Genomic DNA, 20,348 nt, shown 5'->3' with positions numbered 1-20,348 from the left:
TCTGAGTTGAGGTTGTCTTATTGCTATAATAAATCAATTGATAAAACGATAAAGACATACAATTATTTACTTAATTAAGTATACAATGATGTGTATCATTTATTATGTAGTCTCAAAATCTGTTTGCGACTGTGGCCTCCACGTGCCCTAATCCGTCATTGGTAATGGAAAGATGTACGTATGATAAGGACAACCGCAAATAAGAGTATCGCAATTCATAGATTAATCTGATACATTAGGTCCATTAGGGTATTAATAACTACCACCAAGTATTTAATTGTGTTTAAATTTAAAATTTGGTTTCCTTAGTCTGCACCTGTGTCGGGTTGGTATTAGTAACTGACTTATTGAGCTTATTTTCGTGTGGATGTTTCATAAGAATCTCGAACTAATTGAAAAATTCTCCGATTGCGCCAGATGAGAGCCAGCCCCAGGAATGTTTATTTTATTCCAACTCCGAAAGGATCTCGTGGAGATAAACTTTTTTCGACGACCAAATTTTCGAGAAAGTAAATTATCTCCGATTTCTCGGGGCCAATGCGACATTTTTTAATTACATTTTTAAAAGTTTTACGCTGACCTCTTGGGCCGTCGAATTTCTTAAAAGTTGAAAGTCAGAACCGAATATGCACTTACTCTTGGCAATATTAAAACTCTCGGTCATAAATATATCCATATATGTACATAAAAGCTACACACAATACATAGTTACATTTTGTATCATTGGCGAAGGGTGGATGTAGGCTGTTAAGATCCGCCATAAATAGTGCACATTAAACTTTGTTAGTCATCCGTATTTGTTTTTATTGAACTAATACTACAATCTACTGATGGTGTTCATTAGTTTTTAAAATACAATTAAACCCTGCTAAAACCAAGCCACAATAGATAATAATCAAAAAATATTCGATAAAAATAATAGTTTGGTTTAGGCAGGGCTTAATGAATTTAAAGAAATATAACCAACAATATGTGTAATATGTATTCTTAATCCAACTAAAACAAATAAATATGAATGAAAAAGTGTGCAAAATTTTGTCGTATCGCTCAAAGTATACCAAAACTATTATGGTTTGGTTAGGCAGGGTTTAATTGATTTTTAAAAACTAACCAATATCATCTGTAAATTGTAGTCTTAGTTCAATAAAAACAAATACGGATGACTAACAATGTTGTGCACTATTTATGGCGGATCTTAATAACCTACCTCCACCCTTTGCCACTGGTTTGTATAGCATATAAATATTCAAAAGTATAGTTTTTATTAGCTCAATAACTTTTGTCAGTGAGAGAATATAAAATACAATAAATTCTGTTTCGTGGAAGAAATTAGTGGAAGGAAGTAATAACCAGTGAGACAAAATAGCATTGTGAGTTATAATAATATTATATTAATAGAATTTCGAATAACTCGTACGTAATATGCTGACAGTTTTAACCAATGGTATATTATAGAATATAAAATTTAAGTATTAAGTATTTAGATACATTACATACATTTTACATTTTTCAAATTTTTAAAACATTATTTTTAAGTGCATGACAGATGAAAAAAACAAAGATGTCGTTGTTGTTCGCAATATGCACTGAAAAATAGTTATTTGTTAATGTAAACGTGCATATTATAATATTAATATATTGTGGTGGTTCCTTTAAACCGAATTGACAATAAAGTTGGCAACACAAGATAATTTCTAATAATGAACAAGAATTTACATATTGTCGTAGCAAACACCGTGAGATGATAATATTATGTATGCATAAGTGAGCATAAGCTAGTTTTCTGATCAAAAAATGATCCTCAGCAATGATATTTAAATCGATAGAGTCAACAACTATGTATATTTGTGAGAACTCATAATGTATCACAATTATATTACAAGATATGTCGTATTATAAGATTGTTTGCAGAATCAAACTGGCAACGACTGGATTCGGGCGACTGAATAGTACCTTCAAAAATGACCACCCGTTGAGCCTGGCAACTAATGTGTGATAATAATCCTAAGGAATTAATGTAAAAAGAAATCTAGAAAGAAAGAATAGCTTGGATATAATTCAGAAATACTCGTACCACAAAAAACCAATGGAAAATGCAGGGCTCAAAATGGACCGGAACGCACCGTTCCGGTTCATAAAATTCTCAAAAATTCTCGTGGAAAAATTAATTTGACCGCTTGAGCTAGATAGGCCATATAACAAAAAATAAAACACACTTTTTTTGGAAAAAACACATAAAATTAGATAACTATGTAAGCACCTTAATATTTTCGTAAATTTATCGAGCGCTCCGGTGAGTAAAATTTTCCATTTCGACAGCTGGGAAGATGTAGAAAAAGTGCCAATGCGATATGATAGGTGATACCAAAATATTGAAATAGCGTTGGGCTGGACGACTGGTGGATACAAATGCATTCGTACAGTAAAGTTGTTGCCAAGGCGCATACATATTATATACGGCTTCATGGTCATTTAAAAACCAAGTTCATAGACGAAACGAGAAGAGTGGACAGAGCTTAGGGGGACCTTCATCTAGTAGTCGATAAGTCACGTTGATGATGATGATAACTGTATTAATACAGTAATATTCAATTATAAGGTACTTGGAAACGTGCACATAAGTATTTGTAAAGGTTTTCAATTGAATTTATAATATTTGCGCTCGCATTCATGGTTTTTGTATGGAGGCAAAATAAGATATTTCATTTTGTCACTAATTCGGCGATTAGTGTAATAACATGTCTGCGCATAGCAATAAAATAATAAAAAACCACAGGCATTAAATTGTTGTAAATGTCGACGGAGGTAGAAAAAAGGCATCCGAAGCCAACAAAACTCTCTGATATATTGTGATCTCGCGGACCGCATCTCACCATTTAAGTGATCATATAAAACGTAATTTAGCTACCAATACCATCCAATATAAGCCGCATAATCCGTAGGTATAACATATCTTTATGAAGATTTTATTCAAATTTGTCGTCGAAAAAATCATTTGAATAAAAAAGAAACAAATGAAGGAAGACAAAGAATTTTTCGAATTGATTTCGTACATGAGTTTGGAATGTCATTAATTGGTTTGACGTTTAAAAACAAATAAAGGTAGTAAATGAATTCCAAATTCAAATATAAAAATATTTATTGTAAAGATAAAACCATTAGACTTTTATCGTTGAGGTTTCTTATCGTAATCTTGGTGAACTATCTAATGTTTGAATAATTATTCACGTTTTAAATAAATTATATTATTACGCGATGTAAAGGTAATACCTATCTACATATTTCATAAGAAACCACAGTGGAGTATTATGTCTATTGTCACATTTTAGCATGTGTAGATTTTTCAGATATGCCTGTATTTTGATTGCGTATTTGTTTTTAGAGGAAAGTAGTAATTAACAATTATTAATTATGGTGACCAACGATACTTAAAAAAGAAAAGTTTAAAAACATATGTGTAGCTGCAGAATAATAGCGATCAGATATCTATTGTTTAATGTATCAAATTACTCTGCAGTAATATATTCCCAGCGAATCAATTTCCAGCAAACAACTCTTAGCTAGGATCAGCAAGTTGATTGGCAATATTAGATACGGTATATTATTACATCATATCACAGCACATTATATCATTACGGTGTGTTAGCCGAATAATCATTTTTCATGGTATCATATTTTCTTACGACTGTAATAATAAATATTATTTCATTTCGCTACTCGAGTTAAAACGCTGTATGTATCAATATTAAGTAGGTAAATGTATTAAAAGCCTTAAATGGAGGTGGGCTGGACACATAGCTCGAAGAAGAGACAATCGTTGGACAAATCTAGTCATCCAGTGGTATCCAAGAAGCACAAGTACGTGGCAACGCAATGCACAGGACCGAGAGAAGTGGAAGCAGCTTGAAGAGGCCTTCATCCAGCAGTGGATAGATTCAGGCTGATGATGATGATGAAATGTGTCATAATATCATACAAAAGGTGGGTATATATTAATGTCTTAGTAGTAAGTAATGTTGATTGGACTGCCCACTAATATAACAACTAACCTAAGTATTAAATTCTTGAACTGAGAGATAAAGTGACATAAATAAGAAAAAAATCTACTTGTTTAGAAAACAAACAAAATTATCTAAATTATTAAAACACTGGATTCAGTTTTTCATAACAACCTTGCTCATAGACATCTGGGTATTTTCACACAATTTTCAGATATCAGAAAGATAACTGGTGATGAACGAAGTGAAGAACAAACATAGTTTTGTATTAGCTTTTGTTACTAAATACAATTTTTAATATCACCTCTACGTACTCATCTCTCACATAGGTACTCTTAACTTAAAGTTATGTAAATTCAGTCAAAGCACATTTGAGTGCATGGTGACCTTAGTCTTGAGTAACTGCTCCTGATACATTCCCAGTCATAAAAAATGATGCTTCACATCCAAACGAAGAGTTCCATGATATGCCCGATTAAGACCGGGTGTGGCTTGGTAGCCCATTAACTTCAATGTATGAACAAAAAATATTGTATGTAGATGGAATCTTGATATTTTTCTGTATAACAATTGTATGTTTTTTGTTATCAAAGTTTAATTTTTCTGTATAAAATTGTACTTAAGTACTTATGTTTTTTTTTAATTTTATTATTTTGATTATTATTTTATATAATTCTCTTCTTCTCTCTTGTGAGGGTAATATTTGTTATAATGTTAATCTCATGTTGTGTACGTCTTGAAGTTAGATTTGTTGTATCCACAATGTTTTGTTATCTTAAATAAATAAATAAATAAATATTACAAATTTGAGTTGTTGTCCTTGACCTATTTTGCTAACGTGTCCACTCTAATTTAAGATTTAGAATGCAATGCTGAGTTTTAGATGTTTGAACAGTATGAATATTTAAACAGATTACTCAACAATATTTATTGTCAAGTAAGCGAATTGTGAACTAAATAATGTCAAAATATATTTTTTTTGCCTTGACTGAAAAAAATGTGTTTTTCAATTAGGTCACCTTGCCACACTGGTTAAAGATTTATCCTACCATTAATTGACATCGACACAACTGCATATTACATCCAAAACATATGAAGATAAAATGCTTGTATTTTTATACTGAGGCCCCCATTGAGGAACTGAAAATGGGCATGCCATAGACAAAATAGGAAATGTCTAATTGGCGAGTTTTTTTTTCATTAACACTAAGCCGTGCATGTTGATGTTTTTTATAAGCTTTATTGGATGCCCACCTCTATCTATTGACCATAAACAACTAACAACACTTACCTACACGTGTATTAATATGTCTATCGGTCGTGTAGTTTGAATAGAAACAAAACAGTTTCCTAGCCTGGTAATAAAATCTTTATATTGGTACGACCTGACGTTTCTGACTCGCTACATACGTATTTTATGTCGTTCAATTTAATAATTAGTGAGTATCTTTCCAATGCAATTAAACATTTGGCAGTCGTTGTAGTTTAAACATATTCTAATGGAATTAAGTTTTATACTATTCCATTTGAGTCGTTTTTGGCGACCCGGATTTCGCCTTTCGGCATCTTCAGGCACTGAGTACACTTACCAAAAGGCAAATAAACACTGACCACGAAGTATTAGTTAAAGGCGAAACCTGGGTCGCCAAATACGACTCAAATGGAATATGTAGTAGGTACAAAACTTAAATCAATTAGAATTTAAATTCAAATTCCATCACGTACCATCGGTCAGTAGTATTAATATTATACATATTCGTAATTTATAGTGTAAAATTACGAACACGTAAAAAATCATAGTGTTAAGGAAACTTGTAACAAAACCATGAAATTACAATAATAATGGTGAATGCTAGTGGCTAGTTAAGATTCGACATAAATAGTGCACACTAAAAATTGTTCTACATTCTTTAAGCCGCAAAAAAATATTGTTGAAAGTACATTACCTATATAATGTTATGATTAGCACCCATGGTATCCGAGTTGGTAGAGTGGCCGCAAATGAAACCGTTGGATTACGGGTTTAAACCATGTGTATGGGCAAAAAATGTATTTGATTCAGTGCAAGGACCAAATCGACCACTTAATCTGCAAACCAGCTAACTTTACTTTTGACAAAAATGAGATGTTATTTTGTTATAAAGCATATTTTCTGTGCTCACAAAAAATTTCAAACTCCTAAACCTATAAATAAATGCGTTATTGTTCTTCACACAAAACAGCCAACTGCAGGTGCCAAATTTCCAATATTGTATATGAAACATCTCTGCTCTTTATAACAATTTTCTTTATATATAAAAGGGAAGCTAAAATAGTACCTATATTAATTCATAGTGAGTGCATTTGTAAAAAAAATAATTTTCAAGTGTATTTTTGGAATTGTTAAATTGCGCTCCATAGTTAATTTATTAAGTTTTTTCTTCTTCCTGAACAATTTGCCTAAATGGTTCCCAGTCGGTTTGCAGATTAACCAGTCGAAATGCGTTGTTGGAATGGTAAATAATCATTCCCTGTAAAAAAAACTGTCAATTTAACCTCCACTCGTTGTAAACCCATATCTTTTGCTTTGGATCGAAAATGATAAAGTACTTTTTTTAATATACAATATGAAAAAAAAAACCTTTGATAACTTATGATAAATTCCCATCTGCGTCTAGAATTATAAAAAGTTTATAATCACTTTCCTATTAAAATATTAATTTAATAGCAACCGTTACTTCTCTTGAATGACATTATAATATTTATAATATTGGCAATTATGGAGCTAATAATAATTTATGTTTTGATTACATGTCTGACGTTGATTTGACAGTTATATCCAAGAGTCTGAAAACGATAAAATCTCACATGCTGCGCGCTCAACACTTTGATTTATACAAATCATAATACATAATATTAAATTACGAAAACCTATTTGTATATAAATAATTTCCTTTCGACTTCCTGTTTTAAGAGCGTCTCATAGCTGGTAAAGCATAAAAACGGGGCAGCATAAAAAACCAGTTTGGAAATAATTAATTAGACTCATCAGAGCTAAATCTTTCTCACGAATTGAATACATTTTAATCAAAGCTGTCGCTGGTTTTGAAATATACGCTCGTATTACAACCTTATGAATCTTGGTCCAGAAAAAGGTACACTCACTACGGTGGTGGGATTTAGCCGGTTCAAGCGAACAGGTTGTTAAGCTATTGTTCCAAATTGCAAATATTTTTTTGGTATAAGTCGGTTATGGGGAAGCCAGGCGGGAACCGCGCTAATTATCATAGCCGATTTTGGAAAAATTCATGAATTCAAGAATGAAAACCTAACCTAACTTAACCTTACCTAAACTAACCCAACCTAACAAATAATCCAGTATATCGGCTATTTTCAAAATGTGTTTGCCGCTGGATTCCCCATAACCGACTTGTACCGTTTTTTTAAATATACGAACGGGTTGTCATATGTTATAGAATACTATTATATAATAAGCCATGAGCCCAATATCAGACTGATATGCTGACTGTGGTTGCAAGGTAAAAGTTTTTATGTCACATTTTTACGAAATTAAGATATTAATGCCAATGTGTTTAAAGAATTGTGCTCTTTTTTAATCACATATTATGTCACATGTAAGCAAAATAAATACATATTTTAATTCGTAGAAATAGCTTAAATTGAGAAAATAATTTTTAACTTTTAGAAAAATTGCATATTCAAAATATAATATAAGACACTTTCAAAAAATTTATTAATACACTTACATAAATATTGTAAAAGAAATAACCAGACTGCCTTAAGCACTTTTACTCCGAAACCAAATAGTAGTGCAATGAAGCAGTAGTGTGGTAATAGAGATGCACCGATCATTTAAACTTATTGTTTTTCTTTTAACCATGTTGGATTCGAATGATCATAATCATGGGCCTCCATAGAGTGGAGGTTGTATTAACAGATTTTTGTTTTTACGTTTTGCTCAACTTATTATACCTAGGATTCGAACCTAGGATCCACGATTATAAGCCGATGCACATAATCACACAATTTTTATCACAGAAATAAATTGAAACCTCACTGGGATCGAACCCGGTTCACAGTTCACAAGTTATTGTTATTATTTTACAAGTTTTTGTTATTATTTTGTAACCTCTTTTGAGAGAAGACTAAGATTTCTGTAAACTCGTTACTTTTGTCTGACCTACGTAGCAACCGATATTTTGCCTGCGGCACCGTTTCATATTATTTGAGTTACCTTGCTAATTTATAGCTTTAATTTTAATAGCATTTGCAGAAAACTGTTATAATGTTTAGGAAAAGAAAATGATTTTTTAATTAAGTTAGGTTAGATTAAGTCTAGGTAAGATCTGTTAGATTAAAAAAAAGTGTTTGGAACATAAGATTATGTGAATTTAGATTAGGCATGGTTTAATTGAATTTTAAAAACTAACGAGCACCACATTTAAATTGTAGTCTAAATTCAATGAAAACAAATAAGTATGACTAACAAAGTTTAGTGTGCACGATTAATGTCGAATCTTAACAGCCTACCTCCACCCCTTCCCAATGATGTATAGTAATATTTCCGAACATGTCCGATCCTAATATAAGATCATATGGGCCTCCATAGAGCGGAGGTTTGTATTAACAGATTTAGTTTTTATTAGAAATGGATGTCAGCCACTTGCTCAACCTATTAGGTCCTTTGCATGACTCATACACAAATTGTAAAAACAATATGTATACTTGCCAGACCCAGGATTCGAACTTGGGATAAGGAATAGTAATATTTATGCTATCATAAATTGCGAACTGGTTGTTAGAAAATGAAAATGCCATCACTGCACACACATACCACTTTTAAATTGTTGTTTACAACTTTCTCTATAGGGGCGATGAAGCTCCTTCTTGGGGGGGCTCTTACGGTCTTTTATAAACCATAAACTATACATCTGAGTTCAGTTATGAGCACGGACTCTGATCTTTATTGATCTTTATTGATAATAAAAACGTATCACTGAGCGTTATAATAAGATTACATTTTACTTGCATTGAAGAGCTTGGATTTTTAATTATTAGGTACATTACAAGCAGATTATACCCTGATGCGATAAAAATATGCTTGCGAAAAAGGTGGTATTTTCCAGCATCATATAGGTACAAAATAAATATTTTGGTTTTTTATATTTACCCAGTGGATGTTGTAAATATTAAGATGATAAAAATACCACTGCCATTAAATTTATAAAGCAACCCTGCAAATTACATAGTACCAGATTACGATATTGTACGCCCCTAAGCTACATGTACCGTTGGCATCACCATTGAGATATTGTTTGGTATGACAATTTGGGCGTTTCTGTAGGAGTCCTTGTTTGTCACCTTCGATCGGCCAGTCGCTAAATTCACTCAAAAAGTAGGTACCATCGTGTGTTGTGCAAATATTTGAAAGGTCATACGGAAGTCAGCCAGCGACGGCATTCAAGAAAAGTGAAAGCCAACGTTGAGAGGTGGTGATGATAACATTGATTGTCACTTGCCGCTCACCTAGCGTCGGGCAGATGAGAAGTCAGTCCGATCCTGCCCTTAGCAAACTGGCTGCATTTATAAATTTATTTCTATAATAATTATTGTAATACATTGTAATTATTGTCCCAATTTTTAAATAAATACCTCTCAGCCATCAAAATATTGTTGTATTTGCTACCTCTCCCAATCATAATAAAACATAAGTCCCACATTATTGTGAGGTTCAATATTTTTGACACGAAACAATACTACATAGTCGGAAGTGGTAGAAAGTGATTCAGTAGACTTGATATAAGTACAGTCGATAATAACTTCCGTAACAATAGTAATGTCCAGCGCTCGAAATGGAAAAGTTTACGAACCGGAGCGCTCGACAATTTCCTGAAGATATTTACGTAGTTATCAAATTGTATGTGTATTTTATAAAAATAAGTGTCATAGATTTTCTATTATATAACCTATCTAACTCAGGCTGTCAACATATTTTTTCCACGAGACGGAGCGATAACTTTACCGATTTCACGAGCCGGAACGGCGCTCCGGTGCGCTCCGGTCCATTTAGAGCCCTGGTAATGTCTTAATAAGTTAGATCAGTATTTTCCAACAGTGACATACTACTTTTTTAATTTAACAGTATTGGTGTATCGCAAAATCCTAATATAATAAACTACACCGCTAACCTAAAAAGGTCAAAACACACTAAGTTAGATTAAATATATTTTTGTGGGATGAAAGAAATATTAAAAAAAAACTGTTAAAAATGCCAAATTAAGGGGGAGAGGCATGCTAACAGAGAACCTAGAGGAAAAATACGAAGCTTGCAATTTGAGATTTTTTTTGATAATTTACAATTTCAACTGTATTAATTAATAAATATGTATCTGAAAACATTAAAAAGATTTTTTTTTAATTTAAAGTTAAACTTACAATTGTAAAAAAATGTAATAAAATGTGAATTCGTTGCAGGGTCACATCTTATTATTACATTATATTTTATGGTCATATTTATTATTAAAATTTCAAGTTATACACATTTATATTTTATAAAAGTCGATGTTTTTTAAAATAAATATTAAAACGATGAATTAGTCAAAAATATAAACGACGAAAACTTGAAAAATTAGTAAACTAAATTTTAAAAATATACATGACCATAACATATAATGTAATAATAAGATGTGACCCTGCAACGAATTCACATTTTATTACATTTTTTTACAATTGTAAATTATTTATCTTTAAATTAAAATAAAAATAAAAAATCTTTTTAATGTTTTCAGATACATATTACTTAATTAATACTGTTGAAATTGTAAATTATCAAAAAAAAATCTCAAAATGCAAGGTTCGAATTTTTCCGCTAGGTTCTCTGCTGGTGTGCTTCTCCCCCTTAACCATAAAAGGGCGAATCGCTTTTGAATTAATCAATTTCATAGAGAATTATAAAGTTCCATTAGTAAGTTTTCCAAAACTTAACCTTCTTTAGACTCTCATGAAAAGTAGTGAGTTTGGACTTAATTTTAATCAAAGAAGGTTACAATAGTTGTCTTTTCGAAAATATTGATAAACAACCGTGTTATTGTACATTGAAATATAATACAATAAAACAACGATAACAATTTTTAAGATTTTAAAAATCGGTATAATTTATATTTGATGATCTGTAAGATACCAGAACCAACTGATCTATTATTTTATCAAGAAACTGGTGAAATCAAAGCTTTCAATACCTATGTCTGATAAGTAGGGAGCGGATTTATATGCAACAAAAAACATGATTATATACATGCACGTATGCACTTAAAATCAATAAAATATGCACTAAAACCGAAGAAATATGCAATTAAAAATTGAATTTTTTTGTGGGAAAAAATTGTTAATACCCACTTTACCCAATATTACTGACAAAAAATCGAATAATTAGTTAATAATTTTTCAACATAATACGATAGCAGAACAAAAAAACACAAACAATGAATATAAAGTTAAAATAAATGCAATGTAAACCAAACATAACTTAAAAAACAAAAACGACACACTTAACTATTCCTAAATACTATTTTCTGGGTTTTGCTCGAAACAAATATTACCATAATTTTTCAATATTATGCTCTGGCATAAAATTTTTCCGCATATGTATCTGTCAGTATTTTGTTTATATGCTGAAAACGACCTCTTAACGTCCACAGAGGTGATTGGGCAAACTTTAAATAAAAGTTCCCGAGTTGACTTCACTTTTTCTGATAAATACACAGCTCGGAGATGGCATTAAAAATGCAAGTGCAACTAAACTATCTACCTTCCTAACTTAGTTAAATTTCGATAAAATAATTAAAAGCTTTTTTTAAAAGCTCTAAATATGCATTTATTTATGAAATATGTACTAATATCTCAAATATGCTCTGACGTCTGAAATATGCATTTATATGCACAAAAAAAAAATATTTTTGGATTCTGTGTCTTTCAAAACAGATTTCTGTGCAACTCACATAGCTGTGCATACACTAGCATATAAATCCGGGCCCTACTTATAAGTTTTCTCATTATTACGAAAGACAAAAAAAAATCAACAACAAATTGCAAAGCGATGGGCGATGTACGAAAGAGCGATTTTATTGTCCGAATGAAGTGTTATTGGGCAGGCATCGAAATGACGTGGATTTGATTTAAATATTTTAAATAATCAAGAACAAAGAAGCTCGCCGGAGATTCGGAACCGGTTTAACCCCATAACTGTACAATGCTGATTTTTTTTCTCACGGACAAAATTTTTCGTTCTTCTTTTGTTTTTGATGTTATTCAAATCGGTGGCCTGTCACACTACAACTATGTTATTGGTTTCCTCGAAGAAATTTTTGTAGTTATTTTTAACAATTTTCTCCGTATATTTTTTGTTAAAAGAATTTATGGAAATGCCTATAATTTTAAATGTGTTTTTATTTGGCTACAGTGTCTAAATCTGAACAGCGTTTCTCAACCAAAAATCACCTCTTTAAAGTTATCGTAACTACGTAAAATTATTGTAGACTAAAGGTTCAAATATATTATGATCACGTTATGTGCTGTCACGTTCTGTCACATTAAGCTGGCGCTACGGGTATTGGTACTTATTTAAAATTTTATCAAACTGATGCTCCCATTCGGTAGCACATTGTGAAAATTTAAACGAACATTGCCAATTAGCAAAATCTGCCGAAATCACCAGAACAAAAATGAGGTTACCTCACGCGTACCGTGCTGCATTGACACCCACTTGACTCAATGAACATTTTTTTATCATTTTCTACATGTTTACACATTTTCGACTCATGTCAACATCACGTGTTCTTTGTTTTTGGTGGTTTTCTCTATGGCTTTTCTATATATTTTTTTGATCTATTATCTGTAGTCTTCAAGTTGGGTTCTGTTCAAACTATTATCTATGGATGCAATATCGTATGTAATTTTAGCGCACAAATACGTAGAAACTGTTAAAACTAATCAAAATTAGCATTAATAATGAATAATAATTCAAAATACTAATACATTAGTGTTGAAGCTCTCTATCATTGAAAATATAGAGATAGTAATCATTCAAAATATTCTGCGAAAACCAGAGACGAAACCAGAGACTAAATTTGTGGCCGTACCAGCATGTGACAATGCGTGACGTGATCATAAATTGCTGCATAATTCACATATTTAGTCACAGTATACGCATAAATATTTCCTTTGATATAGGAGTAAAAATTGCAAAGGGTAGCGAAAAAATATGGTCACCAATCACCATCATTACATTCATTTAGAAATTTTCCAAGCTAAATATTTTAATATAATATATAATATATGTTGGGTATTATAAAATTGAATTCTCTATACAACATGGAAATGAATCTGGAACATGGAAATATCAATAATAATTAATTATGTTACTTTAAATAAATATTACACTTACCAATCTTCCGGCTCTATTATTATGAAGATTAATCTTCGATCTCAGATCTCCAGCAGATTCTCTCGAGTCAAGAAACATTTCGGAGAAACGAATTCCGAAATCGATATTATTGGAGCAGCCGCTCCACTTCCAACGGTTGCTTCTTCGGGGACCCGACGTATTCGATGGAAATGGTTGCAGTGGTGATGGCGAAGGTTCACAGGTGCAGCCTTCCACTTCTCCGCGGGAGCAGGCTCTGGAGACTGATAAAGCTACTCCTGCAGATATCAGCGACATGGCGAATGCACTTTCTGGAAAACCTGAAACAAAACCAAAAAACAGTATTAGTTAGCTACATAATATAATATGAAAATGTTAAGGCAATTAGATGAAAAAAATATTCATTTGAATAATAAGAAGCAGATAGATATTATGTTTTCGTGTTGAGTTGAGTTTTTATTACACTATTAATGCTCGACTCTGCAGAACCTTGAATTTTCACAATGATCGAGTGGATCTGTTTTGTTCTCTTGCCTCTTTCAAATTAAGTTGCTCCAAAGTTCACGACTAATTGTATCTGGACGACGGCTGTTTTATTGTATTATTATATTATATTATTAAATGGTGAGGGCGGCGAATAATTTCACATCTTGAGCATGAATATTTCATAAATACACCAGTTGTGGGAATATTTCACAATTATTTACTTATACACTTGTCTGACTAGGTCTGCGAATTCACAATTAATTGAACATATAATTTGGAAACACATGAGCTATATACCTACATACTATAAAAAAACTTTATGAAAATGATACGAAGCCCAACGGGATTTGAACCGGTAACCATTGGATTCGCGCCATTGGAGTTTACCAATTAAGCTACGGCTACTCTATCTAATTACGACGAAATTAAATATGTAGTAGTTTTTACATTAAATATTTATGGAATTACGATTTTGTGTTAATGTGCCTTAATACGCCAGGATCACTCCAAATTTCAGTTATAGCGTACCTGCACTTGATAATAATTTAATAAACTATTTATTTTGTTCAACGAATAATTAATTGACAATATTTGAATATGTCACATTCTATATTATATTGAATACACATAATTTCAAAAAACCTTAGATACTAATATATACCTATGAGATAAAATCTTTTTATTAACATTAATATTATGGATAAATTTTTCATTTTTCAATTTCTACATCAAAGTGGGATCCGCTATAAGATTAAAACTTGTGCAAAGCTTAACAGTGCATTTTGACGGATTGAGTGATACATTATTACAAAGACTCGGATGCGCTTTTCAAAATTAATTATAGCTGAATTCAATCGATTAACTTTTAACTGAATCTTTGAGTAAAACATAGAAGCATTCCCAATGGGCATATGAATAGACGAAAATGAATTTTCTACGGAAGCCAAAACAGTGTAAACAATCGTAAAAAAGAGCCTTTGTCGGAATCAATCCCACGCCTCAAATTGAGTCGTGAGTCTGACTCTCTTAGTCTTTTACCGAATCGAGTCAGTTTCGTGGATCATGCGATGACAATTCACAATGCGACTTCAAATTAAGTTAGTGTCTACAAAATTCTGGAAAACATGTCTGATTCGATCAGCTTCGATCACGTGACTACGCGTGAATGATTTCAATATTTTGAAATCATCATCAGATATTTGTTCATGCGTATGCTGCCCTGCGAAGTAAAAAGACAGTATTTTTGATTTTAGTGAAAGGAGAACTCAAGTTTTAAACTGCTTTTTCTCTTATTTAAAATCATTTCATAAAAATAATTTATTTTATTGTATTTTTTAAATTGTATTTTCCTTTTCTAGCATTGCCTGTCTTATCTATGTACCTATATACTTTTTTATGTTTTTTTGTTTTCTCTCTTAATACTAAAATTATATTCATTACAGCTGTACATAATATTTGATCTAATTTAATTTGATTAATTTTGCTTTTTGTGTCCGCCTGTTATTGATACCATCACATATTATTTTTTCTATATTATATTCATATCCATCTTCTATGATTGATCCTGTTGGTTGACCTAAATAAATTAAAAAAAAATACTACATTTTTATAATTTTACCAAAATTTGAGTATTGTAATTGTTTCACTTATATTATGTATTATCATACTACGGTATCAAATAAAATATGAATTTTGAAACTTTGACAAATACTGAGAGAATTGTATATTATCAATAATTAATTATGGAATACATATTTAGTCGTTTTGAGTGACCTTCCTATCTAGCAATAATACTACAAGAAGGATCTATGCGCTAAGAGATGAGAGGGCAAAAGGCGCTAAAAGCGTTAGACTAAAATACGCAATAAATAACGTCACGCCACGCATGCTCTGTTGACAAAATGACATAGTACCTATTAAAGTATTTATTCCAAAATAATTTCAATATTTTCCTGGTACGAAACAGCAGCGATTTTCTATGACACAGTTGACGAAACGAATTCGTTAGAATATGTAAAAGGGGGCTCGAAACAGTTCAAACCAATTATGCAATAATTAAACGAAACCAAATTCTTAAAAATACTTATTCGTATTTATCATTGATCGTATATAAAATATTACTCTTATTATTGTATCTATCTGTATCTATTATTGTAAGTATATAAATCCCTGAAAAACAAAAAAACCACTAATACATAAATATGTGTCGTCACTATAATTTTCAATAAAATTTAATTTTAGTTACAGGTGTAATTCTATTATAATTATAATTTGAATTGATGTTTTTATTTTATTTTTTTTATCACGGGGCCTGCAAGTCTCTAAGCCCACATCTGCTACGAAAACAAAATAAAAATAACTATAATAAAATAAAATTGAGTTTTAGACTTTCTGTGAATTTCTATGTTTCTGTGTAAAATTTTCTAATGCAATGGACTTTCCTCTTGTACACAGTTTTTAATTGTTTTTGTAATGAAACTCTATTATTATGATAAATCAATTTCACGGACTGCAAATTGTAATCTAGTGACCTCAAGTTTAATGTAGATAGTCAACGTTTTATAATTAATTAAAAAAATATATAATATAATGAGAATTTTAATTGATTTAGTTTAAAGTTTAAGATCTTAACTGAGACTCAGCACGGTTTCTTGGAAGACTGATAAAAAGCTGCGGGACAGTAAGTTATCGCTTGACTTTTTAATGGAAAGATTGCATTTCAGAGCAATTATAATGTAATAAACATAGTGACCGAGCATATAATGAGCTTCTTACTTGATTAAATTTACTGATTTAATGGTTATCATTTTTTTTATTTTCACCAAGTCGAAAATTTTATGTTCAGTATGTAAATAATGAGATTAAAATAAATAATAATTGTGCAAAACAACTGAAATACTAATAGGTCCATTTCTGATTTCAAAAGGGTATTTTTAGTCAATACTTAAGGGTGTAAAAGCTATAAGTACTAAAATATTATTTATTGAATAAACATAATTCGAATATTAAACATAACTCATATCCATTGGATTATGGCCAATGTGTTTTACCAATTCAGCTATCTGCACACTACCTAATTATTACGAAATTAACTATTAGTCATCCGACTGAAGCGTTTCTCATAAAAATGTCTTTTATTAAATTATTAGCAAATGCAATGACGTTGGCTTGTAATCAAGGAATCCTATTATTGGTACATGGTTGAAACCACAAAAGTTAGTCGAAAATATTAACAAAATTTGAGGAACGTTATTTATTATTGTATGTCAATTATAAACAAACATGTTGAATTTTATATAAATAATATTATTTTACAACGTTTTTATTAGCTCGTATTCTTATTTGTCCGGTAGTTCTTTGTCCGGTACAAATCTTGAAATCGATTTTTAACTAACTTCAGGATTAGCTAGACATTTGAAACTTTTAGAATATATCAGAAAACGATGCCAATGCATTATTTTGCCATCTTTAAGCAGAATTGAATTCATTTTCAGTTAATTCTGTTTTGTATGAAAAGTTATTTCGGAAGAAATCCTTAATCGAATCCACTATTATTGGCTGCTAAGGGGGTGGTCCTAGCAACTAAATTATTAATATATACGTGCGTCACTTTGGAAATCAAAATGACATTTCAGTATTCTATATTTGTTTGTTTGTTTTTTATTTACTTCATACTATGAAGTACAAGTTTGAGCATATTGAGCATAATAATTCAACAGAAAATTTAAAAACGTTGTATATAAAAAGTTCTTTTTATCTTGTAATTTTAATGTAAGTGTCCATTGCAGTTTGTGTCATAAACTTTAATATTATTTAATATCTATCTTAACATTCTCAATACGAGTGCTTAAAGTCAGACAACGTTATCTACAAAAAAGTGTTTTTTTTTTTTTTTTTTTGAGATAACGTTATTTTACATTCACAGCTATATGATAGTCAAACAACGTTATGTCAATCTTTTCTAATTTCTTATTAAATCGTCAGTAAAGTATAACGCTAACTACATAAGTTACCCTCATTTTCATATTTTTTTAAAACTATCCCTATAAATTTTAACATCATCGTAAGCAAGATAAATGTACAATACACAATAAATTATAAAATATTAACATTAGGTTTTAAATAAACATTTCCCTTGTTGAGTTACAAGAATCTAAAATAACGATTTTTGGCTCTCCTGTAAAGTTGCACTTTTGTAGATAGTGTTGTTTGACACTAAGCCCTCGAATATAGGTAAATTATTAACATAATCAAGAACCAGAGGTTTTAGAGATTTTAGCTACCCCATCTCCGCCCATCATATGTATGCAACCACGATTTGTGCACGGCCGCCTTTCATGATGCTGTAAATGTATCAGAATGAAAAGATTTTACTGTCCCGAAACGAAGCTGCATGGAACTGATGTAACAACCATACACCTTGGTGCTTAAAGGAAAATTTTAGAAAATAAAAAAGAATCTTGACTCGCTCTGCCGTCCGAATGTCATACGTACATAATACATAATAATTGTCAAAATAACTGCCAAATCTGGCGGTTATATAAAAATCTAATGGATTTAAGTTTTGTACTATTCCATTTGAGTCGTTTTTTGCGACCCGGGTTTCGCCTTTCGGCACTGATACTGACGCTGACAACGAATACAGTTAACTCTAACTTATATAACAAATTAATACAATAATAGGTAAAAACTGTATTACCTACCTATTAAGGCTATACCTCAGCTGAGACATGGTCTAAAAAGATCGTAACTATGCGACGCGCGAATTGTGCTAATGACGCGTGCCGAACGGAACATAATTTGTCATAAAAATTCAACATGCGTCCATTTAGTGTTATGTTTATTGTTATATTAGTAATAATAGTATATTCATTGCATGTTTTCTTTTTCGAGTACAGGTGTAACGTTTTTTAGTCATCTTTACACGATATAAAAATATATTCTTAGGACGACCTCGAATGCCGCTCGGCTATTGGCGACAAATGCGAAATTTCGTCCCACCTATTGTTGAAAATTATTTGCCGTTTCACTTATGTATGTTATTAAGTCAAGGATCAGAATAAAAATAACAAATTATGAATATATTTAAAGAGTTTGTAAAAAACCCCTACCTTATCACTAATAATACACTTGATAAGCATATAAATCGTCAAAACATAATAATAGATCATTAGTAATTAATTATAAACAATAAAAATACTATATGTACTCAAGCGGTGTAAAATCGTCCATTATGGGAACAATGGTAACATATATACGTATTATATAAAAGTTTAAAGCCGCAGATTTACCTTCATAATATTATTTTTTTCTATGACTAGATACCAATTCAACGAAACCAAAGGGTTGCAGAATCACCATCAAGGGTTTTGCTAATAAAAACTTCATTTAGGTGTAGACCAATTTTTTTTTGTCTGTACCTACTAATTATTGTGAAGAGTTGTGACGTTAATAAAATTAGTGATGTGTTACGTCGACCGGTAATCGACTGTAGGGCGATCGATTATCCGCAGTACCTACATCTTCCGCACTGTCGCTCGACGTCAGTGCATCCAAAAGTGAACAGCGCTTTCACTCATTTGTTCATACATGTCAGATTTCAGGCTACTAGAGATGTGACAGCTAGTCGGCCTATAGATAATTAGAATCGATATTTTGATTTTTATTTAAATTATTTATGTCACTTGGGACCATGGCAAACGAGACCGGAAGAGATGCACTTTTTAATTTCTGTATTGATGTAATAAAAAGAATAAAAATAATAAATGGTGACATTTAATGATGATTCATGCCTTTCAGATCCAGTGACTGCAATCATATAAGATAGGATAAGTATAAGCTCAGAATATCAGTCCTATGTGACATTTCTTTAACCACGGGAAAAAACTCGACTACAAATCGCAAAAAAATTATAATAAATGTTTTTTTTTAAATTATTAATAACCATGTCTTTGCTTTTTCGTACAAGGTAGTTGTTAGTAATTTTGAACAATCACTAACACCCAGGCTTTGAGAAAAACACATAAATATTGTATCCTCACCAGGAATCGAACCCGGAACTCTCGGGCGGAAGGCCAGCGCCTTACACCACGAGAGTCGCTTATGTTATTATGGAAACCAGGAAACATGAAATAATCCATCACTTAGATTTTCAAAACCAGTCTTATGCAGATAATATACACTGGTTAATACATATGTACTATTCCTTTCCCAGTGGCGGATTTAGGCCATATTATTAACGATGACAGTGATGGCGCATAATACCTAATATTGATGGTATATTTTTTATTATCATTTTGAGTGGATCTTATTGACTTATGGAGCCTTTTCATATTAGTTGTAGGGATGTTTTGAGTAATTTTATATCCAATTTGTCTAAAATAATTACAAATTTTCTTAAGGTTTCGGTATTTTTTTCAAGTTTGAACTGTTTCGAGGCCCCT

At 31.2% G+C, this 20,348-nt stretch overlaps 1 protein-coding gene across 1 annotated transcript in view; it reads right to left on the bottom strand.

The window, feature by feature from the left end:
• Nucleotides 1-20,348, bottom strand: part of Wnt10 (Wnt oncogene analog 10) — a 144,296-nt gene that overhangs the window by 72,865 nt on the left and 51,083 nt on the right. The window contains exon 3 of the mRNA XM_085956200.1: nucleotides 13,437-13,739. Coding sequence (XP_085812326.1) covers nucleotides 13,437-13,739 — 303 coding nt within the window. The remainder of the gene's footprint in view (nucleotides 1-13,436; nucleotides 13,740-20,348) is intronic.

This window comes from Rhyacophila brunnea, unplaced genomic scaffold, assembly GCF_057557595.1.
Source record: "Rhyacophila brunnea isolate RB1 unplaced genomic scaffold, BYU_Rbru_1.0 scaffold_5, whole genome shotgun sequence".
Taxonomy (NCBI): Eukaryota; Metazoa; Arthropoda; class Insecta; order Trichoptera; family Rhyacophilidae; genus Rhyacophila; species Rhyacophila brunnea.
The sequence above is the reverse complement of the archived record's forward strand: the minus strand, read 5'-3'. Positions and strand labels throughout refer to the sequence as shown.